The sequence below is a fragment of the Apiospora aurea genome, assembly GCF_038362705.1.
Source record: "Apiospora aurea strain CBS 24483 chromosome Unknown utg000009l_segment0_segment0, whole genome shotgun sequence".
NCBI lineage: Eukaryota > Fungi > Ascomycota > Sordariomycetes > Amphisphaeriales > Apiosporaceae > Apiospora > Apiospora aurea.
This window is the reverse complement of record NW_027117396.1, coordinates 1208778-1234139: the sequence shown is the minus strand read 5'-3', so window position 1 is coordinate 1234139 and position 25362 is coordinate 1208778. Positions and strand designations below refer to the sequence as shown.

General features: G+C 54.3%; 8 protein-coding genes across 8 annotated transcripts; 6 read left to right on the top strand and 2 right to left on the bottom strand.

Annotated features, from left to right (window-relative positions):
• Positions 1-1048: 1048 nt before the first annotated feature.
• On the top strand, positions 1049-2767 carry PG986_013497 (phosphotransferase enzyme family protein; the record flags this gene model as incomplete). Its single annotated transcript, XM_066849719.1, has 1 exon — positions 1049-2767. The coding sequence occupies one exon, from the start codon at positions 1049-1051 to the stop codon at positions 2765-2767; it is 1719 nt and encodes a 572-aa protein (XP_066693862.1).
• A 2654-nt stretch (positions 2768-5421) lies between these two features.
• On the top strand, positions 5422-5831 carry PG986_013496 (uncharacterized protein; the record flags this gene model as incomplete). Its single annotated transcript, XM_066849718.1, has 2 exons — positions 5422-5534; positions 5588-5831. The coding sequence occupies 2 exons, from the start codon at positions 5422-5424 to the stop codon at positions 5829-5831; spliced, it is 357 nt and encodes a 118-aa protein (XP_066693861.1).
• Positions 5832-6358: 527 nt separating this feature from the next.
• PG986_013495 (SWIM zinc finger protein) lies at positions 6359-7762 on the top strand (the record flags this gene model as incomplete). Its single annotated transcript, XM_066849717.1, has 1 exon — positions 6359-7762. One exon carries the CDS (start codon positions 6359-6361, stop codon positions 7760-7762), a length of 1404 nt encoding a protein of 467 aa, XP_066693860.1.
• A 952-nt stretch (positions 7763-8714) lies between these two features.
• PG986_013494 (sulfate permease) lies at positions 8715-11598 on the bottom strand (the record flags this gene model as incomplete). Its single annotated transcript, XM_066849716.1, has 5 exons — positions 8715-9456; positions 9528-10425; positions 10499-11045; positions 11118-11263; positions 11319-11598. The coding sequence occupies 5 exons, from the start codon at positions 11596-11598 to the stop codon at positions 8715-8717; spliced, it is 2613 nt and encodes an 870-aa protein (XP_066693859.1).
• Positions 11599-15133: 3535 nt separating this feature from the next.
• PG986_013493 (Cell division control protein) lies at positions 15134-16759 on the top strand (the record flags this gene model as incomplete). The annotated part of the gene is made up of 3 exons (XM_066849715.1): positions 15134-15622; positions 15703-16517; positions 16636-16759. The coding sequence occupies 3 exons, from the start codon at positions 15134-15136 to the stop codon at positions 16757-16759; spliced, it is 1428 nt and encodes a 475-aa protein (XP_066693858.1).
• An 840-nt stretch (positions 16760-17599) lies between these two features.
• PG986_013492 (uncharacterized protein) lies at positions 17600-18436 on the top strand (the record flags this gene model as incomplete). Its single annotated transcript, XM_066849714.1, has 3 exons — positions 17600-17791; positions 17852-17926; positions 17990-18436. 3 exons carry the CDS (start codon positions 17600-17602, stop codon positions 18434-18436), a joined length of 714 nt encoding a protein of 237 aa, XP_066693857.1.
• A 159-nt stretch (positions 18437-18595) lies between these two features.
• PG986_013491 (adipor-like receptor-like protein) lies at positions 18596-20148 on the bottom strand (the record flags this gene model as incomplete). Its single annotated transcript, XM_066849713.1, has 2 exons — positions 18596-19930; positions 19981-20148. 2 exons carry the CDS (start codon positions 20146-20148, stop codon positions 18596-18598), a joined length of 1503 nt encoding a protein of 500 aa, XP_066693856.1.
• Positions 20149-21457: 1309 nt separating this feature from the next.
• Positions 21458-22295, top strand: PG986_013490 (uncharacterized protein; the record flags this gene model as incomplete). The annotated part of the gene is made up of 2 exons (XM_066849712.1): positions 21458-22189; positions 22248-22295. The coding sequence occupies 2 exons, from the start codon at positions 21458-21460 to the stop codon at positions 22293-22295; spliced, it is 780 nt and encodes a 259-aa protein (XP_066693855.1).
• Positions 22296-25362: the final 3067 nt, after the last annotated feature.

The window sequence follows — 25362 nt, the reverse complement described above, 5'->3', positions numbered from 1 at the left end:
CTTGGTTCTGTCCGCAGGATCTGGGGCGTTTCTTTTCTTTTCGCCTTTCTTTTTTCATCTTAGAAAAACCCCCCTCCAATCAGCCAATCAACCGGCCAACTCCCGAATGCCTTTGTAGCAAACACAGTGGCTTGCATTACCGGTGAGCCAAGGTCCCCACCAATGCGCGTGGTTTCGAAACGAATACTCTACGCGTCGGCTTCCGATTTGCCTTTGCAAGCCCGAGTTGCCTCGTTTCGTGTGTTCATGTGCCTCTGTGCCCATGTCCTCCTCCCTAGGTTGTTCCTCCCCAGTGACCTTTTTCCTGCAAAAGGTCCTTTTTCCCCGTCAACAGCCGCACGCAAAAGTGGGGCCTACCGGTGAGCCAGTGCGCGAGGACGACATCACGTCAGCAAAGCAAAGCAAAGTAAGGCAAGGCATGGAAGGCAAGACAAGACAAGGCAAGTCAAGGCAAAACAGGTATTGTAGGGCAAGCACCGTCCGAGTCGAGCGATTTCGCCTTAGGAAGGGAGTGACAAGGGAGCAGCTGCCGCTACTTAGGCGTCCGTAGTTGACTAATAACTACATACCTGCATACTTACTGTATCTATCCTAACCTACCTCACTTACACTTACCTGCTGATTTCCAACCCAGTCAATCGATCGATTCTTGCATCTGGTACACCTCGGGCTTACTGCTGCCACCCGCCTGGCAAATTGGATTTGATTGGCATCCTGGTCTCACACCGGACCTACTGCGGGCTGGCTTCAAGCAGCCAGCCACCGGCCAAACCTGTGGAGGAAGGAAGGAAGTGGGAGGGCCCCCGACGTAGGTGGGCGGGCAGGCTGCTTTCTTTTTTTGCGTCACAAAAGAACAATCCCGTCCGCAGTTCGGATAGCGGCATACCGCATAGCGAGGTCCAAGCTTCAGTCTCGATCACCTTCAGTGGTCCAAACAAAGTACAGACCGCCTGACCACCATTATCTATCTACTTTATCTTGGCCATACCTGCCTATCCAGCGTGACACGAGGCCATCAGTACAGTGCATGGGATATTGGGACGTCGACATGGATTTGACCCCCAAGGCCATCCAGGAGGTTGTACATCCTACCGCCGCCTTTTCACCGGAGGAGGACGAAGGGGTTCTCGACGGCGGCCATGGCCTTGCGCAGGATACCTGGGCCAGCTCCCTGCTGAACCCGTGCAATCGAATAGACAGTCTTGATTACCCGAAGGACGTTTCCTGGCGAGTCGACGGCTCCGCCGGGCTGGGGACCCAGTATTATGCCATCCCGCTATTCATTTCTCCTGTTCCTCCCGTTCGGATGGACGTTTTCATCCCCGGAGACCAACCGCCGCTGCTCCGTCACCAGCTTGACCTCAACCTTGCTTTCCATACGAAAGACTCGGAGAGGCTTTCGCGGCTCGCAATCACCAGGCACATCATCCGGACGCTGAGACTCTGGGTTGCTACGCAGTTTGAGGACATCGAATCCTTCGCCAAGTTCTATAGAAACGCGCCGTTTGGCACCCGCTTGGTCTTGGAAAACCTGTCACTCGACATTCGCCAGATCGAGGTCAAGGTCGGTCCTAACCATTATCTGGAGCGCCAACTGCTGAGCGCTCCACAGCTGGCGGATATATGGGGGCTTGAGTTCAGGTTTCCCGAGGAAGTCGACTTCTTCGATGTGGATGTGGTCAAGGTTCTCCATGATAGTGTTTGCCTCGCTCGTATCAAAGGACAGCTATACATTTTCAAGGCCCTCACAAGCGGTGCCAAGTACCTTTATCACGAACTGAAAGTATTGAGTACAATACCGCCGCACTCCAACGTGATCCCACGGCCGGTTCATATCGTGAGGAAGACTTGCCTCTTCGGGGCCAAGAAAGCGATTGCTGGTTTCACTACCGTCTACCAGCCCAAGGGCAGTCTACGGGATATCCTACCACGGCTCCGCATCCATAATCAACTTCATGCCGCCAAACAGTTCAAGTGGTCTATACAGCTGACCACGGCCCTTGGCCATCTACGAAGCACGACTGGTACATACTACCCAGACCTGCGTCTTGACAACGTTGTACTTTCAGAAAGTGACGATATAATCATGGTGGATTTTGAGCAGCGAGGGGTGTGGTGTGAGTTTGCCGCCCCCGAAGTCAATTCGGTCGAATACATCCGTCTCGTGGCCGTCGAGGAGCGCATCTCGGACGACGTGCGGGAAAAGTACCAGGATATTCTAAGCAACTTGGTGCCCAACTACGCAAACCTCGAGGACGACCAATACACGAACCCCGAGGATGGGTACAACCTCTCTTGGGTCTGTTTGAGTCCAGCCGAGCAGGAAGCCGCAGAGGTTTACATGCTGGGTAGGGTGCTCTGGTGCATTTTCGAGGGCGTGAGCGGCCCGCAGAAGGCCGCAATATGGCAGTCTTATCACTTGGAGTCGGACCTCGAGTTTCCCGAATACCAGCGGACACCTCCAGAGCTGCGAGACCTGATCGACCGGTGTACCCGGGGGCGGCGGGAAACCCTCAGCCGCGTTGTACAGCGACAGGGAGGCATACTGGTGATCCGGAACCGGCCCGCGAAGGAACAGACTTCTGATGAAGTCCGGGGCGCCGCCCGCGCATTCTGGGAGACGGAGCTGCAGGTTGCAGAGGACTTCATTGCACTAAGGTCGAAGCAGAAGGCGGCCGGTGTGTGGAATGACAATTATTACGACCGTCCCACCATCCGAGAGGTCTTGGCAGAACTGGGCCGGCTTCGGGAGAAGCTGTGTTGCTAAGAACAACAACACCCCGAACCGGACGATGGTGATAATGACAACTCGCCCACTGTACAACATATCTCTATTCTATCCATTCACACACTAGAACATCAAATGTTTTCTGTTATCATGGAGTTCTCCATGAGTTTTGCTTGCCATTGTGACCAGTCGTGACATGCCAGCACAGTAGAATGTATATTGGCAGAGAAATGGCGGTAGCAACCGTCACCCCATGCTCTCGTCAATTTCTCCCGACTCTTTTGTCGGACAATGTCGTATGCGTTTTCCATGGCAATCCACGTAAATTCATCTTCTGTACATGTGACACCTCTTTCCGCGTGGGCTTTCTTCACCCAGGGACATGTAACCTCCACCCACGATTCATGACGTCCGACACTTTTCTGAAACGTCGAGCTACAGCATCCCATGCCTAGTGGGTCTTAGGGAACAAGACAGGAGATTGCGAGGTGAGCGGATATTCCAAAATGCTTCTTGTGAGACCCTTTTAGGCCGCCCCCAAATTGAGACATCTTTCCTCTATACCGCAATCGCCTATACTCTACTGTTTCTTTCGCTTCCTGGTTTAGACACCGTCCTTTTCGCTTTGATGAGTCAGTTGACGGACCGCCAGGGGATGGTCCATCCAACTAAAAGTCCATCATGTAAGTCGGCGGAGTGAAGCTACGCCTTGGAAGGGCTGCTGGGACGCCGCTTACCTGTGAACTGTGTATGGCAACCGGACGAGGGCGCTGCATAGCTGCGGCTATGTCTGGGTGCTTGATTTAGATTTTCCGCACACGACCAGCGAATGACTGTACTATCACTTATACTCCGAGGGATCGAGAGACGAATACGCCTTGGCGTGGAGAAGTCCTGGGAGGGTGGTCGCTCTAGCGGGTTCTGGGGTCCTAGACCTGGAGCCTGGCCTTATAAAACCCATCCGTCCCATACTCAAGACGAACCAGACTGTCTGTCAGATGACCGCGCCGAAGGCCAGAAACATGACATAACGTTGTTGGACTTCTCACCGCTTGAGTCAGTGTTCTTGCCCGGGATTGTTGGTTCATACCAATTTTGTTCAACCCCCGATACGGCCTGAACCAATTCAACAACCACCCCAACGTCCAGTGGTTGGTATTTCCACATGATGCATGCGTGTGAGGTCAATGATGACTCTAAGCAGGCCCCAACTCCTCGGAAAGCTGATGGCGAGCATTTGGCCCGCCCGCCCCCTTCTTCTTCTTTCTATGCCGTTTGACGCAAGCACAAGAAGCCGGATGGCTACCCCGTGAGTCATCCGTCTGGCATGTGCAAATATGCAAGCACCGTACTTGATGGTCATCGGCGCTTAAGTAATAACATGCCAAAATGTTCGATAACAAATCAAACGTCGAGTGGAAGATGGAATCCCACGATATAGCGGCACGTCGGCTTCGTTGTGTAGCCAATCGGAAGCAAGCTCTCCTAGTCAGCCATGAGTGTGCGGGATCGCTACTCAACTTGGCTCACCCCGTTGCTAAGAATCTGCAGAAGTTAGGAGGTCCAGGGTTACATATGCATCGTGGTGCCCTTCATCTGCTGCCTCATTAGCCATCGAATCACACTCGGACAGGGTAGTGGCGGAAGCCTGGCCCACCAGAGGTGCATAGGAGTTGTACGCTCTCTTGGGGGAGGTTTCAGCGAGGCCCCCTTTGATCGGATCGTCTTAGCTACAGAATCCACTCATTCCAGAACGACGGTGATGTCGAGGGAGGCCAGCTCTTGGGGGCTCTGATTGGCGAAGCAAGAGATGACCAGGGCTCAGCCTCACGCAGCAACCATGTTACAGATGTTGTGCGGTGGCAAGAAACCGCCGAGGTGGGTGGGCATGAGACGAGATCAGAGAGAGAGTCTCTAGGATGCCATGGGTGGTCATACATGGAGAGCAGGCAGGCAGGGAGCAGGTATGCAAGGGCATGTGAGCAGGAGACAAGCGGAAAAGGCAATAGCAGGACCGGGCCGAAACCTCAATGGAGCCTGTTCGGGGCTGAGGGAGAGAAGATGCATACCTCACTCTGTGTGCTTCTCCCTTGGGGACCGACGGTGGCCTAATAATACATGGACTCAGATTCTATGTTAGACCGACTGAACAGCAGTACCAACAGCCACCTGCCTAGATCCAGGTAGGTAGGCAGGTACCCAGGCAGGGACCCAGGCAGTGAGTGATGACCACCATGGTAGAGGATCTTAGTAAAAGTAGGAAGGGAAGAGCGAGCCGACTCGAGTGAGTTGAAAGAGCATGCGAACAGGGTGAAGTCATCGCATGCCAGTCTATCGCGCTTGTTTGGCGACTATGTCTGCATTTGTTGGGGTCGGTGATTCGGTCAGTGTCTGAAGGGCTATTTTTACCCGGGAGACCTGGGGGGCAGTACATGGCCAGCCACTGCCAAACCGCCCCAATCCCGAGTACTGCTTTTTCGGGGCATGGGCCCGCCCAAAATCAAATGCATTGCATCCAATTGGTCAACCAAAGAAAGTACCTAGGTGCCCTTCTTCCCTCTTTCCTCGCCAGACAGGACAGAACAGCAACAACAACAGCACGAGACGGGAATGCCATCTCGGGAACCGTTGCCTGCCATGGCCCTCGTCCTCGCTCTCGGAGGGCTCCAACATGTGCTACTCCAACTCCCGTCATGCCACGAGCGTCCTGGGAACGCGATGGAAAGGGAGTAAAAGCCTCGCTGGGCCGCGAAATGGGCCGCGCCAAATGGAGTAGGCCGGCCTACTTGGGCGGCCATGTCCAGTGGTCGGTGGCTTGGGGGCCGGAAACCACGGCCTCCCAGACGCAACCAGCAACAGCTCTGCCTGCGCCGAACGAGCAGCAGGCCGCATCCAGCGTGGCCCACGACCTGAAAAGGCCTTTATACTCTTCGACTCGGCGCCCCAGCAAGGCAGAAATGGGAGGGTTCCAGTTGGGATGCCGCGTCTAGTCGCTTACCCGCCAATCAGCAGCGCCGTCCCGAGGGCGAGGGCGAGGGCGCAGGGCGATGCACCAGCACCCAAGGCACCAGCACCCAAGGCTGCAGCGCTGCTGCAGGGCTGAAGCCTTCCGTGCTCCAATGGGAAACTCGCCCTCAACGTCCTCACTTGGCCCGATCGCCAACACCGGACTCTGGCTTGCGCTCCCGGCTCCATCATCGCACCCTCACTAACACGTCCCTAACAACACCCGCCAGAATACAACCCTCTGATTGACTCATCGCCCTTCGCTCTCCCCCGATCCTGAGAACCCGACAGCGAAGTCTGTCTGTCTGTTAGCCGGCCAATGTGTGCCCCTTCGATGCAGGCATTTACATGGCCCATCTCTTTCTCCATCGAGGCTCATAGCGGCGTCCAAGGTATCGTCGGGATTGGTTCTTGCAGAAAATGCATGCCTCCCCCCTGAGCCAACGTGGACCAAGTGGTCCCGCGGTCTGGTGTTGCACTCCATTTCCATGATATCAGCGGTCTCCCTATAGTATCTGCTCGGTGTGCCGCTCCCGTCTGGTGGATATATATAACACTCCATGTGCGCCCCAGTTCGGCCACAGGCTTCTATCCGAGACATTGAGCATCGATCATTGTTTCCTCATGACTTCACCGTCGCCAACCGGACGCTTCAGTCAGCTTTCCATTGAAAGTATGCCGCCCATCACCCGAAGCCGGAGCCGCATCCAAGACCTGGACGAGTCGCCTGCCGAGTCCGAGCATGACTCTTTTGGCCTCGGCTACAATACCGATGGCGCTTTCATCTTCCCTTCCAGACTCTCCTATTCTTTGGATGAACTCGACGAAGAGACTCAGGACCACATTACTACAATCATGGACATGGAAGACAACGGCCCGCAATGCCATCTCCAGACATATGTGGCACGAGAGGATTACATCATCTTCCAAGTTGCGGAGCTTGTGCAGCACACGGTTCGGGCCATTGCGCCTGAGAGTAAATGCAACCTTCCTCCTTGCGACTGCTATGAGCATACCAAAGCCAGGCGTCCGTGTCGCCACATGCTCTGGCTGTTTGACCAGATCACGAACCAGCTAGAGCCAGCGCCACGGCCGCGGGATGCTCCACTTACTTTGACCATGGGAGGCTACCCTAGTGAGCTGGGCAACATCTACGACAGGATCAACGAGTTTCACCTTGATATGCTGGGTGAGGCCTTGCACTTGCAAAAGCCGGATACGGATACTGAAGATGACGAATGTGTCAATCCACGTCGCGTTCAGGCCATAAAGGAGATGCTGGCTTCACTCAATGCTGCTCCGGTCGAAGGCTACCGGCCTGACCTCTTTGCCAACCCCACTAGAGGCAAGAGACTTACCAAGACCAAGGATCTGGAAGGCACCATCTTTCGCATGCTGCTCCGAAACGACTCCTTCTTCCAGTACTTCAGATCTTCTCTGAGGTATGACGAGCTTCTCGAAAACCCTCTCAAGAAAGTGCAGTGGCGGATGGAGACAGCAATCGCCAGATTCGATGCCTTCAGACGGGCACCAGATCGACCGCCCCATGGTAGAACCAAGGATGCCGAATGGTGTGCTAGGCATCTGTTGGCTGTCGATAAGCAGATCAAGTCAATCGTCATGAACACAGCCCGTCCACTCAGCAACGGGGAGTACCATGAAATCATCACTCTGCTGCTTCACATGATCCAAGAGGTCATCAAACGCAACCAAGACGTCCCCCTGGACAGTCAGGTCAGGGCCAAACGGAATCTCTATTCCGCTCTGATCGGCGAAGAAGATCACGATTTCATTACTGGTACCTTGGAAGCAATCGGTACTTCCCACGTCTTCCCCTTTGTTGCCGAGATCAGCAGTATACTGGACACACTCGGCCAATTCAACTATGGGATGCCGGATACCTACCAAGACAAGCTGCGCAAGGTCATCGCGCTCGCGCGCACTCGACACGCAAGCACCAGTAGCCCAAGCGGCTCGAAGCGCTCATCAGGAGGAGGGCCAGATAGCAGAGCCAAGCGCATGAAGTAGGAGCTCTCGGGGACCGTGGTCGAGTTGCTAAACAGTCAGGTCGCGCGATAATCAACACCTCGGAGAGCTGGCTCTTGACTTGTGGTGCCCATCTCACCGATACTTTCAACTGTTTTCCTAATACTTTTCTCGTCATTCCTTGGAGGTCTTCCGGAAGTCCTGCCTTCTCCGTTTTTCATCTCTTTTCACCAACTCCCTATCTCAATGTACACTCATCATACCACAAGCAAATGGGACACTGGCTGTCCGCATCGAAGAACTACGCAAGATCGAAATTCCCAAGACTGTATCAGGAACCAAGGCGGGCTAGGGCAACCTACTCTCTACATAGATAAAATATTCACATGCTTTTGTACACCAGCCCGAATATCGAAACTCCCATGTCGCCATCATCGTTGTCATGTCATCAGTGCCACGCGGACATACCACATCACAGTGTAGAAATCAACCATCCTAAGTAACATTTCAAGCTACAAAATGCGTGCGACCTCGCCAGTCGCAGGTATATCCAACCCATCAATCCCACCCACATTTAGTCTCCGAACCAAGCAAGTTCTTGCACAATGCACAGTAAAAGATGTGCCAAACCCAACCAGACACCTGGGGAGACCACCATCATCTGAGGTCGAGTTTTCCCTTCCCATGATCGATAACCATACACTCCACGCCCACGCCCACGCCATGCCATGCCATGCCAACAACATATATCATATATGGTCGCACCCATCCCCTCTGTCGAACCAGGGAGATGGGGAGGAACCACACAATACCCACCAGCAAGGTAGATATTAAGCGAGTGTCCCCATGGAACATGCCACCTGTCTGATAGACAAACAAAGCATCAACGTATATAATAAAAATAGCCATAACTTCATCAACCGAAGAGGCAACGTGTATAAAAAAAACCCCCAGATAAAACATTATGTTTTGCACGTACGTGCTCGCCACCTTTCTAGATCGGCGGCGGAATTTTTGGTTGGTCCAGCTGCTGGTGCGGTTGCGGTTGCTGCGGCGACGACGCCTGGCCGCCGCGTGCCTCCACGTTGGCGATGGCGCTCTGTAGCGCGCTCGTCAGATCGATGTGGAACAGCGGACGGTTGAGGCCGTGGATGGCGACGCGACGGGGCGTGTGGGGCGACAAGCCGCTGCTGCTGTGGCTGGCGCTGGCGCCGGCGCCGGTGGGCGGCAGCTTGACCATGTTGTTGTCGTCCGAGGCGCTGTCGTTGGACAGGCTGCTCGTCTTGCCCGGCAGGGGCTCTGCGTAGCCGCGTTCTATCGCGTCAATGTCGTCGGTGCCGCCGGCGTGCTTGGTGGACCGCCTTCGGTGCAGGGCGGAGATCTCCTTCTCGTTCTCGGCGCGCTCGGCTTGGGCGGCAGCCGACGAGTCGCCGCCGATCTCGGCGACGCTGAAGATGGGCTGCCAGCGGTGGTGCAGGCCGTCGGCGCGCTCGGTCGGGTAGCCGAATCCGGCCGAGACTAGGGCGCGCTTGGTCCAGCGGTTGGTGATGCAGGCGATATGCCAGTCGACCACTTCGGGCGCCGTGTACCGGTCCAGTTGGTTGCGTACGTCAATTAATTGTTGTACCGCCGTCACGTCCACGTTGTTCACCGAGCTGAAGTCGAGGATAACGGCCTTGAGCGTCGGGAGATCGAGGTTTTCGACGTGACCCTTCTTAGGACCCGGGTCGTTCCATCTGCGGAAGGGAAATCGTTAGTATGAGGGAAATCTTCCAGGAACGAGGAGCTGTGCTTTGACACTACTTACGGTCTGTCTCCGGGGCGGGTGAAGTTGTCCAACTGCGTTCGTCTGGTGTTGGCAAAGATATGCGCCGTAAGATGCTCCAGGGTGTGGCCAGCGTTCGGGTAGTTGAAGCCTTCCGAGAAGCGGTAGATGAAGACGCCGGGATGGGGACTGGCAACATTAACCTCGGGGTTTGTACCATCCCTGTGATCCACGGGGATGAAGACGTTTCGCGTGGGAGGAGACAGGCTCTTGTCCTTATCGGCCTGCTCAAAAGTCCCGTAATCTCCGACAACCTTGCTATCGTGGCCGATGATGTGATCACCGAGCACGGAGTGGACCTGAACCCGACCGAGGAAACGACCCTGCGTCCGCAGGACGCGGAAGAGGTATACGGCGAAGGCAAAGGCGATGGTGGTGTAGATGCCGATTTCAATGGTGGTGAAGACTGTCACGATCACACCGGTGAAGAAAATGATGACTTCCCAGGGCGACACGCGCCAGAATCTGTAGACAGTGTTGGGAGGCGTGATGAGATCGCCAACGGCGTGGACAATGACGGCCGAAAGCGAGGCGGAAGGAATGTAGAAGAAGACGGCAGGAAGGGCATAGATGGCAAGCAAGACAATGCAAGCTGTAATGACACCGGCAAAAGGGTGCGCACACCAGCTTTCGATTTGATGGCTGTGCGGCTGAACGAACCGGTGGCGGCGAATCCACCCAGGAAGGGACCAATGCAGTTCGTAACTCCGATAGCCACCATTTCCTGTGAGGGGGTTGATTGTATAGTTGTTGACTCTCCCAAACGACTTCGAGATGGCAATATGCTCGATGAGAAGGACGATGATGGCGGCCGGCAAGTCCGAGACGAATGATCCGATGATCTCGGAGTTGACCTTGGGTACAGCCGCGTGTTGGAAACCTAGCAGTCGTCATATTAGTCGGTTCCCCTGAAGCCAATCACAGAAAAGGCATCGCGGGCTGGACTTTCTTACCTCGCGGGACGCTACCCAAGATTTTGAACTTGGGATCCTTTCTGTGGTGCATGTTGACAAGCCAGCTGATCATGGTGTACAGCAGGATGACGAAGACGGTACGCAGTGTCGATATGAAGAACCACGTCTTTTGACGGGACGAGTTCTTCTTTGCCATGGTATTGCACGCGATGCGGATTCCGTAGAGCATTGCCAGTGCCGTCAGTCCCATAGCCGCATCGAGTTTCGTACGTGGGAGGCCTTTCAGGGTGTTGATGATGACCAGGTAGGTTGCGTCTCTAGTCGAGAAGCCATCAATGCCCATGATGGTGGGGATCTGGCCAGCCGCGATGTTGATAGCTGAACCTGTCATAAAGGCGGCCAACGACACGAGGGGGATGATTTCCACAATCCAACCCCAGCGAATAAGGCCTATAAAAAGCACGACGGCACCTGAGATGATGGCCAGGGCTTGCGCGATGATCCACGGTTCGTCTTTATACTGCGGGAATTTATCAATAGCGCTGAGCACGACATTGCCGGATACAGTAGACATAACAGCAACAGGCTGTCGGGGGCTGTTAGTGAAACCCACTCTTGCGAGATTTTTCCCTCCTTCTTCTCAGGGGCTTGTACTCACGCCAATCGTGATATCTTTGGATGTCGCGAAGAACCAGTAGATCAAGACGCCCATAAAGGACGAGTAAAGGCCGAATTCGACGGGAAGTTGCGCGAGTTTGGCATAGGCCATTCCCTGCGGAACAACGACAGCACCGATCGTGATGCCTGTAACTGAGTCAGTTGCTTTCGCTATACTGATTAGCACGGAGTGAGTACGAACCTGCTACAAGATCGCCAAGGAGCCATTGTACGTTGTAAAAGCCAATCCAGGATAGGAAGGGGAAGAGCGACTTGATGTAAGCTAGGACTTCATCGCCCGTAGGCACAAGTTCGGATAGCCATTCCACAGAGGTAGGTTGTTCTTCGACGAAGGAGTCTGCTGTCTGAGTAGAGAAGACCGACTCTCCCCTGGTGACTTCGTCCCGCGCGCTCTCAGGGGCATCGAGCTTGATGCCCAGGACCTTGGCCAGGCCGTGGCCTATAGCTGTGCCTGAAGGCATGATGAAGTATCTGAGGGCCTGTTACACGGAAGTAGGAGGATAAGGAACCTTGCTTCTGTCGATCGAACCGGGGATATGTCGCGTGTCTTATGGAGTTGCAACACGCGAGGCCCCAGACTGGAGCTGAGATCGCTCCTTGGGGCAACCGACCAGGGTCGAAGTGGTGATGTCCCGATCTGGAATGAAACCACTTAAGTAGCTTGCAGAGGTGGACGGACAAGGAAGCTTGGCGAGCTTGTATGTACTGGGTGGACGCCTGGGCACGAACTGGTAAGCCGTAATACACCAGAGCTGCCGGACTGAGATACAGGTGCGGCGTCCAACGAACCACACGAAGCTGAGCTGGGCTGGACTGAGCTGAGCTGAGGTGTCGGGATAATATGAAAGCGGCAGGCTCGTTGCTTCTTCGGGCGAGGGCGAGAGCGAGGGTCGCCTAGACCTCAATGGATGCCGAGGAGGCTTGAAAGCGTGATGTGGTCTGCTTGATGAGCACGGCAGTAGCGTGGAAGACGCAATAGCACGTGCTGGACAGGTTGATAGGAGAGGTCGTGGCGGTTGGTTGGCTGGTTGGATGTCTCTGCCTTTTCGCCGCAACAAGAACCTCTAATAATAAGATGACAGAACGTTCAACACAGACAAGATTGGCTCTGGCCGAGACTCCAAGAGAATCTATTTCCAAAGCGGAGGAAAAGGGCGAGGGAATATAGCGTAGACGTTTAAAGGCCTTAGTCTAATGAACTAGAGAGAGTTTCCGAAGCTCACTAACCTAGTAAGCTTCTTGTTATTAGTATTTTGGCTGTATAGCCTACTACTGGGGCGGCCGGAAGAAGCTGAAGCTGATTGGTCCGTTACAACTCAGATAGAGAGGATCACCGGGACTTGGACCAACTCGAAGATGGAGGCTCGACTCTTATTCCTAGTCGGGATCCGGCCTGTTGGGAAAAAGACTGAGATGACAGTTGTCGTAGGATAGGCCCTCGCTCTTCCTGTCCGAGACGATATAGTTGAGAGGGAAATGTCGTCGAGGGGGACGTACGGGGTAGGGGATCACGACACTACACTGCAGAGGCCGGCTCACTTTTCCAACTGTACGTATACTGTCGTGTTGGTAAGCCTGTGCAGTGCTATATCAGGTAACCCCGTACCAAGAGAGGCGAGTTTCCACAGTTCGGTCTTACCCACCCTTGCAGGATTGAATGAACAATGGATACAAACACTGGTTCGCTGGATGTCAGAGCCTGCCCACTGCCTGCCATTGCGCAATCGCACTCCCCATGCAGCCCTCAAGGACCAAGGCTTAGTGGCTGTAGTAGTCCGGGTAGTCCTCTCCCAAGACAGTAGTATATTTCTCAGCAGCCGAGAAGCCTGCCATCGGACGGGGGCATGGGGGGCGCGGCGGCCTGCCCCCCATTAGAAACGACGCACACCCTAGACATCGGAGACGTGTGATACAGCCAGATAGCAATTGGTTGGGCCGGCCAACCCCAAGGTCAAGGGCAGGAATTGATATCCGAGGGAGATGGGTCTCCTGCCTCGCCTTTGGGCCTTTGGGTCTTTGGGCACAATGGAATGGGGAACCCAACCAGATTTAGATGAGATCAGTCCGTCGTCATGAATGGCGGTGCGAGATAAGTAGAATCAAAGTCGGTAACGACACACTTGCCCAGTCCAGGTTACCAGACATATGATTCTAGGCTAAGGGGGAGGGGGGTGTTTCTGTTACAACCAAACTACCTCAAGATTCTGTAACGTACCTGTCTGTCTGTCCCTAACTCCGAACTTTGGACGAACTTTGGACTTGGACTCTTATCTTTCTGTCTGTCTGTCTGTCTGTCTGTCTGTCTGTCTGTCTGTCTGTCTGTCTGTCTGTCTGTCTGTCTGTCTGTCTGTCTGTCTGTCTGTCTGTCTGTCTCTTCTTGCTTCCCCCCTCGGGTTTCGCGTCCGCCCAAGAGTAAAGTGGACAGCATCGATGATCGTTTGCAGATTCTGCCTTGGTCACAGGAAGACATTACATCGTTGATTCGGTACGTAAGTACGTACTTACTTAGTAGTACCTACACAGTCGCTCCTCACAGCAGAATGCTCCGAGGGTTTGGGGGATGGGCCCCAGGGCGGGTTCCCGTAAACTTGAGGTGGCACCTCAAACGGGCGGGATCACGGGCCATCTAATGATCCAAGCGTGATGTCGCAAGAAAAATGCAAATGATGCCATCGGCTAATACTTCGTACCAGCATGATACTATGCTCAGTCTATCTTGTAGCCCGCCCCTCTCGCCCAATTTCAACAACGCCTGTCGTGACGTACCAGCGCGCTTCAGTGCCTCTTTAGACTGTCCCAAGTGGGTGGCTCGCCGAGCACTCCGCTGCCCCGTGGATGCCCATGGAATCATGAGCGTATGAGCAGTAATGAGACCGGGAAGGAGTGGTTCGAAGAAATCACCAAACCTGTGCTGCCACTCTTGCACTTGCATCAATGCCAGTGTGCGGCCACATCAGGTCAGTTGTACTTGTACGTGCAATGGCGGCTGCCTGGCCTGCTCTTCCGGCGTGGATGTGACCTTGGATAGGTACTGTACCTATTTCCTTGCCTAGGTGCCTACCTAAGGTTTTGGAGGTGCATCAACCATCGATCAAGCAGGCCTTCGACTTCCCGGTCTTGCAATCGTAAAGACTCCAGGCGCGGGTTGCTTGGCATTCACGGGCTCCCCCTCCTGGCTCTCTCTACCTATCAGCATGCCCTCGACCAAAAAAAAAAAAAAAATCAATCAACTCCACTCGTCTAGCCCCGGAACTAGATTAGTAAGGCGATCTCTAACACAGATCTGCCAGGCACGGCAGCAGAGCCTTGAAAGAATTGCACAGGGCCATCTCGATTGCGCGGTGCGGGAATACATATCTGCCGGGGCCATTGACCACAGACTGACCTTTACAGCTCTCGTTACCACATTGGTCAGGCACAGAGCTTCTGATTCGACAGAAGCCCGTCGTGGTCAATAATCTACCCAAACCGGAATGAGCCAGGAAGACAAGGCAAAGGCAAACGGCAAAAAGCAAAAGACTGGGTGGTGCCTCAACAGACAATGTTTGCAATGCCTCGTTCAGTTCCATGCCATGCCATACCATTGCTTGATTGACTGTTGTTTTTGGTTCTTGCCAAGCTCGACGGGGACGGCAAGTTGAGGCGGGCAACACGAAAAAGCGCGTCTGTTTGCCTAGGTAGGAATGTAGCGAGGGACAGGCAGAGGGCAAGGAAAGGAAAAGTGAAGGCCCGTCCATCAATTGATGTAAACACTACAAGTCCCAGCCGGCCAACCAGGTTGCTAGTCTCCAGCCTCCCACTTTCAGCTACGGCGGCTGCTTGCGACGAACAAGCGACGCGGCGGCCGAGACAGTGACACCTTAGATCGATTGAAGGCCACCAACGACGACATGTCCTGAAATGCCCAATGCCCAATGCCCATCCCATCCCCCACATTGACTGGAATCCCCAATCTCAGCTGCCCAACGCCCATACCCCGCCGCCGCGACTCCCAAGATGCCGAGTCCAACTCGCGATTCCATCCCGACCCTGGCGCCGCATCTCGTCACTGAGATCAGCGCCCCACCATCACCGCGCACCCATCGTGCCCTGCGCAAGCTGCAGTCGGCGCACAACCTCGGCGCAGCCGCCCGCACCACGCCGCAAGCATCGCAGCCATCGCAAGCATCGCAACCATCGCTCATCTCCCAGCAGCGCCTGCTTCATCAGGAGCGCAATGTCTCCCCCACCCGCAGACAGGCCTCGACTAGGACCCCGCAACGAAACCGCGCCAACAGCGACGCCGCTTCGCCCGGAAGCCTCCAACCCGCCATCTCCCTCAATCGAAAACGGTCGGCCTTGAGCAGGACCTCTGTCGCCGCCGATGGCATGTCGCTGGAGCGCCTCATACGCGATGGCCCCCCGGACGGGGACGTTAGGGGTGCCCTGGAGAGTACGCGACTGAAGGTGCTGGACCAGGGCATCAAGGCCGATACCGATGGCATGGTAAGACTATTGTACCGATTCGCCCTGTTGTGAACGAGGGGATTGGTCAGTTTATGCTAAACAACAATCACATGAAACAGTCTTCGGTTCGCATCTACGTCTGGCTGATACTTCTCGACGCCCCGGTCATGGGGACCGATGAGTACCTGTCCCTCATCCACCGCGGCGCCTCGCCCGCCTACTCCAAGATCCGCAACGACACCTTCCGAACCTTGACTACCGACCCCCTCTTTCGCCGGCGCGTCAGTGAGGCCAGCCTGATCCGGCTGCTCAACGCCGTTGCCTGGAAGATGCACGACTCGCGGGAGGTGCGACGGCCCACCAGCAGCCGCCAATCCCTGCCCGCCACCGATAGCCGCCCTGGAAGCCGCCCCGGCAGCTCCCGCACCGACATGTCCATGACGTCGGCCTCGTCGCCGGCTGCCGGTGGGCGGACCAGCCGCTCGCGGGCCCTAACCCTGACTGACAGCTCCGAGGCCAGCGTGCCCGAGTACTCGTCGGGCACCTACGTGCAGGGCATGAACGTGCTGGCCGCGCCGTTCCTGTACGCCGCCCGCAGCGAGGCCGAGGCCTTCGTGGCCTTCGACCGCCTGCTCACCAAGGAGTGTCCCGCCTATATCCGTGGCGCCATGGTTGGCGTACATAAGGGCCTCGCGCTCGTCGACAAGGTTCTTGCCATCGTCGACGCCCGCCTGCACATCTACCTCGTCTCCAAGGGCCTGTCGGCCGAGATCTACGCCTTTCCCTCGGTTCTCACGCTGTGCGCTTGCACGCCGCCGCTGCCCGAGGTTCTACGACTCTGGGATTTTCTGTTCGCGTACGGACCACACCTGAACATTCTATGTATCGTCGCTCAGCTCATCATGATGCGGAACGACCTGCTTGGTTCTAGCAAGTAAGTAGCAGACTATGATGGATTGTTATCGCCGTCCGTCCGTCGACGTGCATGGCCGACTCGTCGTGCATTATCACTTGACTTGGATTTGCGCCGAGCTGACGTGTAATGTGTACAGCCCCAATAAGCTTCTACGGTCTTTTCCCTCTTTGCACGCAGACCAGATCAAGCGGACCGCGTTGGCCATCGTCAAGATGATCCCCGACGACATCTACGCCGAGATTGTGACCCATGCTCTATAACGAGAGCCTACCAGAGCAAGCTCTGTGGGAGGGGGAGGCTTATGACTGACGACGAAAACAAGAAAAGGGAGTCCTCGGAGAAGGGAGGCTCGGTGCGCACACAATTACGAGGCAGGGATGGGAGGGCAGCTTAAAGTGTACGATATTGTGAGTTGCATTGCCCGCCGCCCCTTTGCGTTTAGAAAGGGACCGGTTACCCAGGGGGGTCAAAGGGAGGGGACACGATGATCACTTAACGACATCACGAGACTTATGTATGTACCATGATTGATTAATGAAAAGGAGGGGGGTAGGCAGGAACAACTGGGTATATAACAAATTCTTAAGCCACGTGTCTGACTTGATATAATAATATAATAATATACATGTACGGATAGTCTTCATTCAATACGAGCTGCTTTCAAGTCCCTTGGTGGAATAAAAGGGATATGGATCAGTCCTGTTTTGAAGTGAGACTCGTGATATTATTACCCCTCAAGGGGCGAACTATTCAGACATCGATACAAACATGGCGTCAAATTCCAAGACTACTCCTCTATTAGGGATGAGCAGCCGCCATAAAAAGAGAACACCACGCAGTACATACCGTGAGTTATATATCATCGTGAACGATTATTTAGCACTGCCCTTTAGTTTATATCTCATATATTAGCTACTTCTATTCACCCTGTCTGGGCCTCTATATGTTATTCTTCTTGATGCATGAATAAATCTCCTGAACCGCAAACTTTCTTTCTATCGCCAAAAGACACTCGTTTTAGTATTTTCCGGCTAAACAACAAACCTTCCACAAAGCAGTATCATTTGATACTGTCGTACCAGATACCTCCACAAGCCGCAATGCGTCTATCGATTATATTGGTTATGCAGTCCATCAGCGGCCTGGCGGTTGCCATGGAGAAATACGCACCGCTGCCCAACGTCACCATCTACCAGAGACAAGTGACGAGCTGCGAACAGACCTATGGTGCGGGCGCGCAGTTCTGTGGCGGGCCGAGTAGCAGATTCTGCTTCAAACCAGACGTTGGCCAGGTTCGTCCGCCTTTGGGCAAGTACCCCCGAGGGCGTGTCCGTGACTGACATATGACATAGACTTGCTGCCCTGACTATGGATACTGCGACGAGGGCTTCTATTGCGCTCCAGTGGCTAGATACTGCTGTACCGAGGTGAGATAGCCCCCCTCCCAGTGTCCAATTAAGACCGAATTGCTCACTTGACCGTTATTGCAGGGCGAAGATCTGGCAACCTGTGCTCGTAACGCTGGCTTCGTCCTACCTGCCTCATTGGCATACTCGACAGCAGGATTTGCCAGCGCTAGTCCAATCGGCGTCACAGAGGCTACACCGTTCTTGCGGGAGTCTCCGACTGATGTTCCTAGTAGCTCTGGTATTATATCCGCGCCAAGTGTCGAAAGTGTGCAGGCATCAAGCGACCAGTCGGCAACGTTCCCTGACACGATAGGAGACAGTGTTACCGCAGCGCCTACCAGTACATCAGTTGATGCTGGTAACTTCGATGTGCCAAGTACCACCACGGTCGTGAATGCCACCATCCCTTCAGTTGTACAAGTTTCTGCCGTGGAAAGGCGTGGAGTGGCCAGTCTCGGGACTCTGGCTATCGTGTGTTGGGGAACTATGGCCTTGATTGCCCTCGGTGGTGTTCGATTTGCAACCTAGTCATACCCGCGGGATCCGGGATAACACACTTGCAATTCCACAATATGACCCGATTGAGCAAAAACGAATAAATGAATCGTTAGGTACCCGTAATATCCGAGCTCAAGCAGCCCGCAGCCGCTAATAGATATTTGTTTCTCTTGATCTTGGATGTTGTCGTCAGTAAGTCGGACATCCTTCCTGGGCACGACGGAAGGCACCAGCGAAGAAATCTTGCATCGCAACATAGTGGTACAAAATGCCACCAAGCACGGCAACGTGCCATAGATTGTGGGCGTTTCCAAAGTAGTCGAAAGTACCGGGGCACCAGCGTTCTGGGACCTTGCTTGCGTAAATGCAAGCACCGAGAACATAGACGCAAAGGGACTTGACCAAGTTGGAACCGGTATAGAACTCCCAAGCCCATTCTGGCCCTCTGGTAAGAATGATTTGGAAGACCGGCAAGAAGCCAGTCGCACCAAGCCCAACAAAGAAACCGACACGCAGCCACGCCATGTCGGATCTGTTGAAGAAGGGGTGCCAGGGCATGACAACACCTAAAATCCCGAGAGCGCCAGTAGCTACGATGTAAGTCCAGCGGCTGATCGGTTCACAGTAAAATGCCGTATACTCCGTTGTCATAATCGAGGCGGCGATCAACAAGGCGATGCCTGTGTAATCGACACACGCGAATCGTTCGAGTAATGTTTGGTCGGCAACGCAGTTCATCGTGTGCCATATCGTACTGCAAACAAGACATTTGCAAGCTGCAAAGAAGAAGAGCGCCGCGATGAATACATCGGTATTGGAGCTGAGGGAGAAGTTGGGCGAAGTTGGGTAGAAGTAAAAGGCTATGGCCAGGACCAGGATGAGGCCTAAAGCATGAGTCCAGATGTTGACGCTCTCGTTGGAAAAGTTGAACATGGAGCGAACACAGCCCAGCTTGGTTTCGCTGAAGCGATATCCCTTCAGGATGTGCGGGTTGACTCTCCAGGGAACGGGTAGTTCTTCGTACTTCAGGAGCCCGTGTCTTGCGCGAGCAACGGCATGCTGCACATGTTCTTCGACCGACTCGGCGGCACGCTTTGCTCTTTCGATGCCTTCGTCTACCACGCCGCGCGCACGCTCGAGGCCTTCGTCGACAACGCGGCGTCCCTCGTCCATTAGGCTGCCTGCAGCCCCGGCGGCATTGGCGAGTCCCTTGTCCCGGAACTTCAGCGCGCGGGCTTCGTATTCAGTGAGCATGGTGTCCATCAGTTCGATGCCGACTTTGGCTTTTTCATTGACCGATTCCGCCGCTACCAATGCTTCGTGGTACCTGGCATCCAAAGTCTCAACCATCACTTGCAGCCTTTTGCGGCCTGCGCCGATCACCTCTTCCGAGACCTGCGAACATCTCGTGCGTACTGTCTGTAAAGTCGCATAGGCTCTCGATATGCTTCCGTCAAACGTGCCCTCTCCAAAACTTTCCAGATATTCTAGACGTCTTTCAAGTTCCGATAGGAACAAGTCGACCTAGCCAAAGTCAGCACTTGAGCACTCTTATACCGAGCGGGTCCACGAACCTTGAGTAGCAACCCCTCCTCGCCGTCCATAATGGATTTACGCCTGGGGATGAAGAAGGAATGTCGCCTTCGTTGGCGCGGCGCGATTTCTTCAGAGGGAAGAGCGGAAGACGTAGCTTCGGTTGGTTCCTCGGAAGCGCCTAGGGCGAAGGTCGATGTGCACGCCATGTCGGTGGTGGTGGTGGGGTGTGAGATGCAGATCGAGAACTACAGCAGATGGGGCGCAACGGTCTTCTTATGTACCGAAGGGCCCAGGCGGAAGAACCGTCGGTGACGCGGGCAGACAGGCCCAATGAAGAGGGAGGATGCGGAGTTTGTACGTCGAGTATTTGTGCCGCAGTGCCGCAGGGCTGGTGCCGGGGGATTTGTGCCGGTGAATGACGTCTGGAGTGTGCAACGGGGCCTGGCGCGGCTACTGGCTGTTGTGATGGTGCCAAGGATTGCAGGAAGAGAGGGAAGAAGAGGAAGGCCGAAAGCAACATGGAACGAAGGGGTCATCGCCCTGATTCACATGCATAAGTAAGGCAAGGCAAGACAAGGCAAGGCAAATCAAATAATAACAAACCCGAGCACCACCTGCTGGGTAAGAGAGGGCCAATTGGTCGGCGGGGGCGAACTATCTCAGGTATCTTAGTGGGGTCTCGGAGGTGTCGGATTCAAGCAGAAGATTGGTGGTTCAAACTCAACAAAATCAATGCGCTCGCTCGCTTTCCAGGTTGGTGAGATCCGATGTTTCCTTTTTTTCTTTTTTCTTTCTCTCGCGGCAGCAACGCCGAGTCGATGGACGCCTGCACACCTTGCGGCATGGAAAAATTCAGCAGCACTCATGTACATGTGTGTATACATACCTAGCTTAGGTATATAAGGTTACTCAAATCAGTATCACCATGAGACGTCAGGCTGGACGTTGCATGTAGAAGCCGCAAGCTCAAGCCTCGTCCGGAATAAGAGACGAGTTAAAAGCCGGAGGCAAATCTCAGCTGCCTTATTACCTATTCGCTGGCAGTCTGGTTCCTTCTCACTGGCCCCTCTGGTCCCTTGAATGAGCCCCACTGGCAGCTATTAACCCCAACTGCGCTTTTGAGCAGTACCCCGGTCTATCAAATTGATCGCAAAGGCACAACCAATCAGCCTCGGGTCCCTATCCCCACATGCAAAAGTGAAGCTTAGTAACCAATACCGGCCAACCACCCGTCCGTCCAACGTTCAGCTTGACGCCGGCAATCTGCCATCGACACTTCATTCTGGCGTTCGGGTTCACCTGGGCACAGAGGGAAAACCCGTTGTCGCTTCTCAATTCGGACTGGAAGTCGATTTCAATGGTGATCATCTAGAATCGAATCTCACGGAAGTCCCAGCTGGAGATATCCTTGATCTCAATCAGGACAAACGAACGTCACCGTCGCTTCATTCCTTTCTTCCAGGTGCCGCTCTACAGGGGCAAAATACCGTCTTGCAGATCATATACACCGGCGCCATGTCAGCCGCCGAAATGGTGACAGACCACAACTTGGTGTCGGTCCTGGACGCGTCGCGCGACGCTCGCCAGCAAGCACTCGCCCTCGTCGACCAGATCTCAGCTATCGGACCGCTCGAGAACGCCTCTGCCGCAGACCAGGCCGAGGTCTCGAGGCAGCAGAAGCTTCTCATCACCAGCCTCGCCCGCCTTCGGGGCTTACACCGCTCTGCGCAGTTTCGAGGCCGGCACGTCAAGCAAGAGACGGCCGGCGCGCGTCAGGAAGTCGACCGCCTACATCTCCAGCTACAAAATCTATACTACGAACAACGACATTTGCAAGGGGAAATCGCGGCTTGCGAGTCGTACGAGTCAGTAGTCACCAAAGCCTCTGCTCTAATTCACCATTCGTCAAGTGCGACGTCAAGCGACAACCCACCACCTGGCAAAGTTGCCTATGCCCTTGACGCTACTCAGCTTGCGCATGAGCTAATCCAGTTGCAAAATAGCCACACTTACCAGCAGTTGCCATTGATACCCATCGAGGAGTTTCTCGCGGCTAAACCGGAGCATGCCAACGACGACGAAAATTCCTTGATGATTGCCCGAATCGAGCATGAACGCATCGAGCGTGAGACCCTAGAGCAGAAACGTATGGAGCTCCTGAAGCGAAAACAAAAACTCATCGCCGACAACAAGAAGCGCAAGGATGACCTTGCCAACCTAGACAAGGAGCTTGAGAAGTTCATCGACGTAGGCGCCCACAGAGATCCATTATCTTGGAGTACATCAATGCTTACAATATCTGCAGGCCGCCAAACCCATCCAGAAACTTTTCGAGAAAAACATCTCATCATGAGTGCGCTATCCTTCCCACGAACCGTACACACGAAACCCTTTGCCGAATATTCTGGGAGTTACACTTTAGGGAGTCTACCGACTACTACCCTCACGACGGCGATAAGGTTCATCCAAGAGCAGTATAGCCATGCTCGGCAGAACGCGAAATCGGGCACTGAGGCATTGAAGAACGCTCCTGGCACGAGTTTCGGAAGAAACTCGTTATTTCATGCGACTACGGTCAATTCAAATACAAGAATCAGGGATCCTGACGACACCCACTTACAGAGTCAAACACACCCGGCTTTGTGTTTGTCTAGTGAGTATGTATGTCTTACCTTGATGGGTGGAGGGTGGAGGGTGGAGGGTGGAGGCGACGGCCTTGCCACATTTTCCCAGCGACAAACTTGAGCAAACGTGAGTTGGTCACGGGGTTTGTTGGTTGCAATCTCGTTGATTCTTATACAGAGAGTTTCGAAGAAGGAGGACTACCGGAACGGCATTTCGGCCTTTGCCCGTCCGCCACATAATAAGCCTTTCTGGCCGGAGAGATAATGCCCCGAATTTCTTGAGATGCGGCTAAGGACTGAGGATCTTGGGAGCTTCATGACTGATGATGATCGAACTCGGCTCAGCCCTTGTTAGGCTCTTGGATGTCCGGCGTACATCCAGCGAGGAGCGATAAGATATTGGCAACCGATGATCTGATAGTGCCCAAACAAGTGGATGAAAGCACAGGAGAACTCATCCGGCTAGTAGCGGTAGTCACTCAAACGAATGCCCTTGAGGCGATCCTTGATCCCACCCACCTATCTGTTAGCTGATGCAAGGCGTATTGTAACGACACATGTTCATCACATGGACTGGTCCGAGGTGGTCCTAGATTGCCCTTACCCATTGAATCTGTCTCGTCTCGCAGCCAAGTACACCATACTGTAAGCCCTACTGAATCGACCATGTCAAGCGGTGTCGAATGATTCAACCACGTGCTAAATCAAGCCTGTGAGGTTTAAGGAGCCTCTAAGTACAATCGCCATCGTACCTAACTCCAAACAGGAAAAGAGCTTGTGGGGGAGTCTTGGGGCTGCATACTGCTCCCAACCCCGACTACTTACAGATGACTCTGCGTAGACGCAACCACTTGTCGACACTCGTTGGGCGATCAGGATCAGGATCAGGATCAGGATCGGGAACGGCCAATGGGCAATCTCCAACGCAACACTTTCTTCTCACACCAAAGGCTTGTGAAATGGATTCCAGACCAAGCATGCTTCTTGAAATGGAAAGGGTTTTCTTTTGGCCGGATCGGGCAAGCCGTTGGAAAGACACTTACAGGGAGTGGACCGGGCCCCGACACGCCCGATCCTGGGATACGACATTAGACTGGCCATGGCAGTCCGCCTCGCGCGCGCGCCGGGACGCATTGTCGGAAGGTAATGTCGAGATGCGATTGAATCTCCCTAGTGTCGCTCTAGTCTTCTGATCTAGTGCCAGCCTCGGGCGACGAGGAGAGGCCAGCCAGAGGACCTAGAAACTTTCCGGGTAATGAAGGGATGGTCGGCGTGTTACCGAAAACTACATGGCCTCTCATGTTTCCCTCTCTACCGTTTGATTAGACCCATCCAATTTGCAGCCGAGGGAATTTCTGGGCGAATCAGGACCGGGGATTTAGCACGATGGCGGATCGAATTTGGGGAGATGAAATTAGCTTGCCCAGCTCGTGGGCCGTGGGCATGCTGCAAACTGGGGTAATCAGGGAGTGGGATGTTTTCCTTTGATTTTCCTGAGCCCTCTCGTGCCTCCCGTGCCCTCTCGTTTGTCGCCGCCCGATGCCGATAGGCATTGGCAAATCTTAAAAGACAGTCTGGATGTTGTCGTCTGTGACCCCGTCTCCCTTGCTTATTAATGCAAGTAGCACGCAAGGAACCTGGGAAATTTCCCGTTTCCCCTTTTCCTGTGCTTCGCTGTCCTTGTCCTTCCCGTCACGTCACACAGCCAAAAAGAGGCAGCCAACGTTACCAGCCACGAGCGGGCAGGGGAACCAAACTAAACCCGTAGCATCTCTGACACCCTTTGAGACCATTGGCTATAGCGCACGCAACGCAACACTGCAGATCCTCTCCCAGCATGAGTAGCGTCAACCACTCTAGGCAGACGCATTGCTTCTTGGAGGATGAAAGAGTCGTAGAGAGGGTCGCGGAGAGTCGCAAAAATCCTCCCACGCCAGGCAGGCAGCCGTTTAGCAAAGCGGACACCTGTATGCGAAGCCTCCTATCAACTGTACACAGGCCTCTCAGCTGTATGCAATACTACTGGGTCTCGCGGCGTCGGGTCGAATATACATACATACTTTAACGTCGAAGAATTGGAGTGTCGCAAGGCAGCCCCTAAAAATACCACTTACTTTGCAAGGGTATCTCTCCACAGGTTTGGGCACTGCTCGCAGCGAGGCTCTTTTTCTTCACTACGTCTCTACCGATACCCACTGTATTTTGTATAGTCGCCGATGGCCACCCCTATGATAATGCAATTACCGGGTGGAATTGACCATTACGCGTGGACAGCAACGAAGTTCGGGACCTCGCAGATACTGATGGGCACAATGCAGGTCTTGTGCCCCAGTAGGCCGCGTTCACCAAGATATATATTTTCGGGCAAAATCGCGGTGCGGAATGCAAGTTGGCGCCAAGAAGCCTGTGAATTCTGGGAAGCCAGCACGAAGAAGCCCAATAACCGTAGTCAGCGCGAGGCGATTGGATGAGGACTGGCTCGGGACCCCAGGTGGCTAAGCACGGCAAAGCCACCCCAAGAAGCTTGGCCGCTTGGCCTACGTCGGTCTGCTTGAACTGTCGAGTTACATGCATGTGTGATGTCGAACTGCAGTAGCGAGATCCCAATCCCATTGAAGGGGAGCAATATGTACAGTGCATGGACCCCACATGCGCCGTAGTGGACTTTCGGTGGGCGCGTGTGTGTGCTGACAGCATCAATGGAAGTACATAGTGCAGGCCGCGCCTGTGGGATTTCCTACATACTGTATTACTTGTCCACTATTCCGACACGGTGAAGGACGATAGATTCTGTAG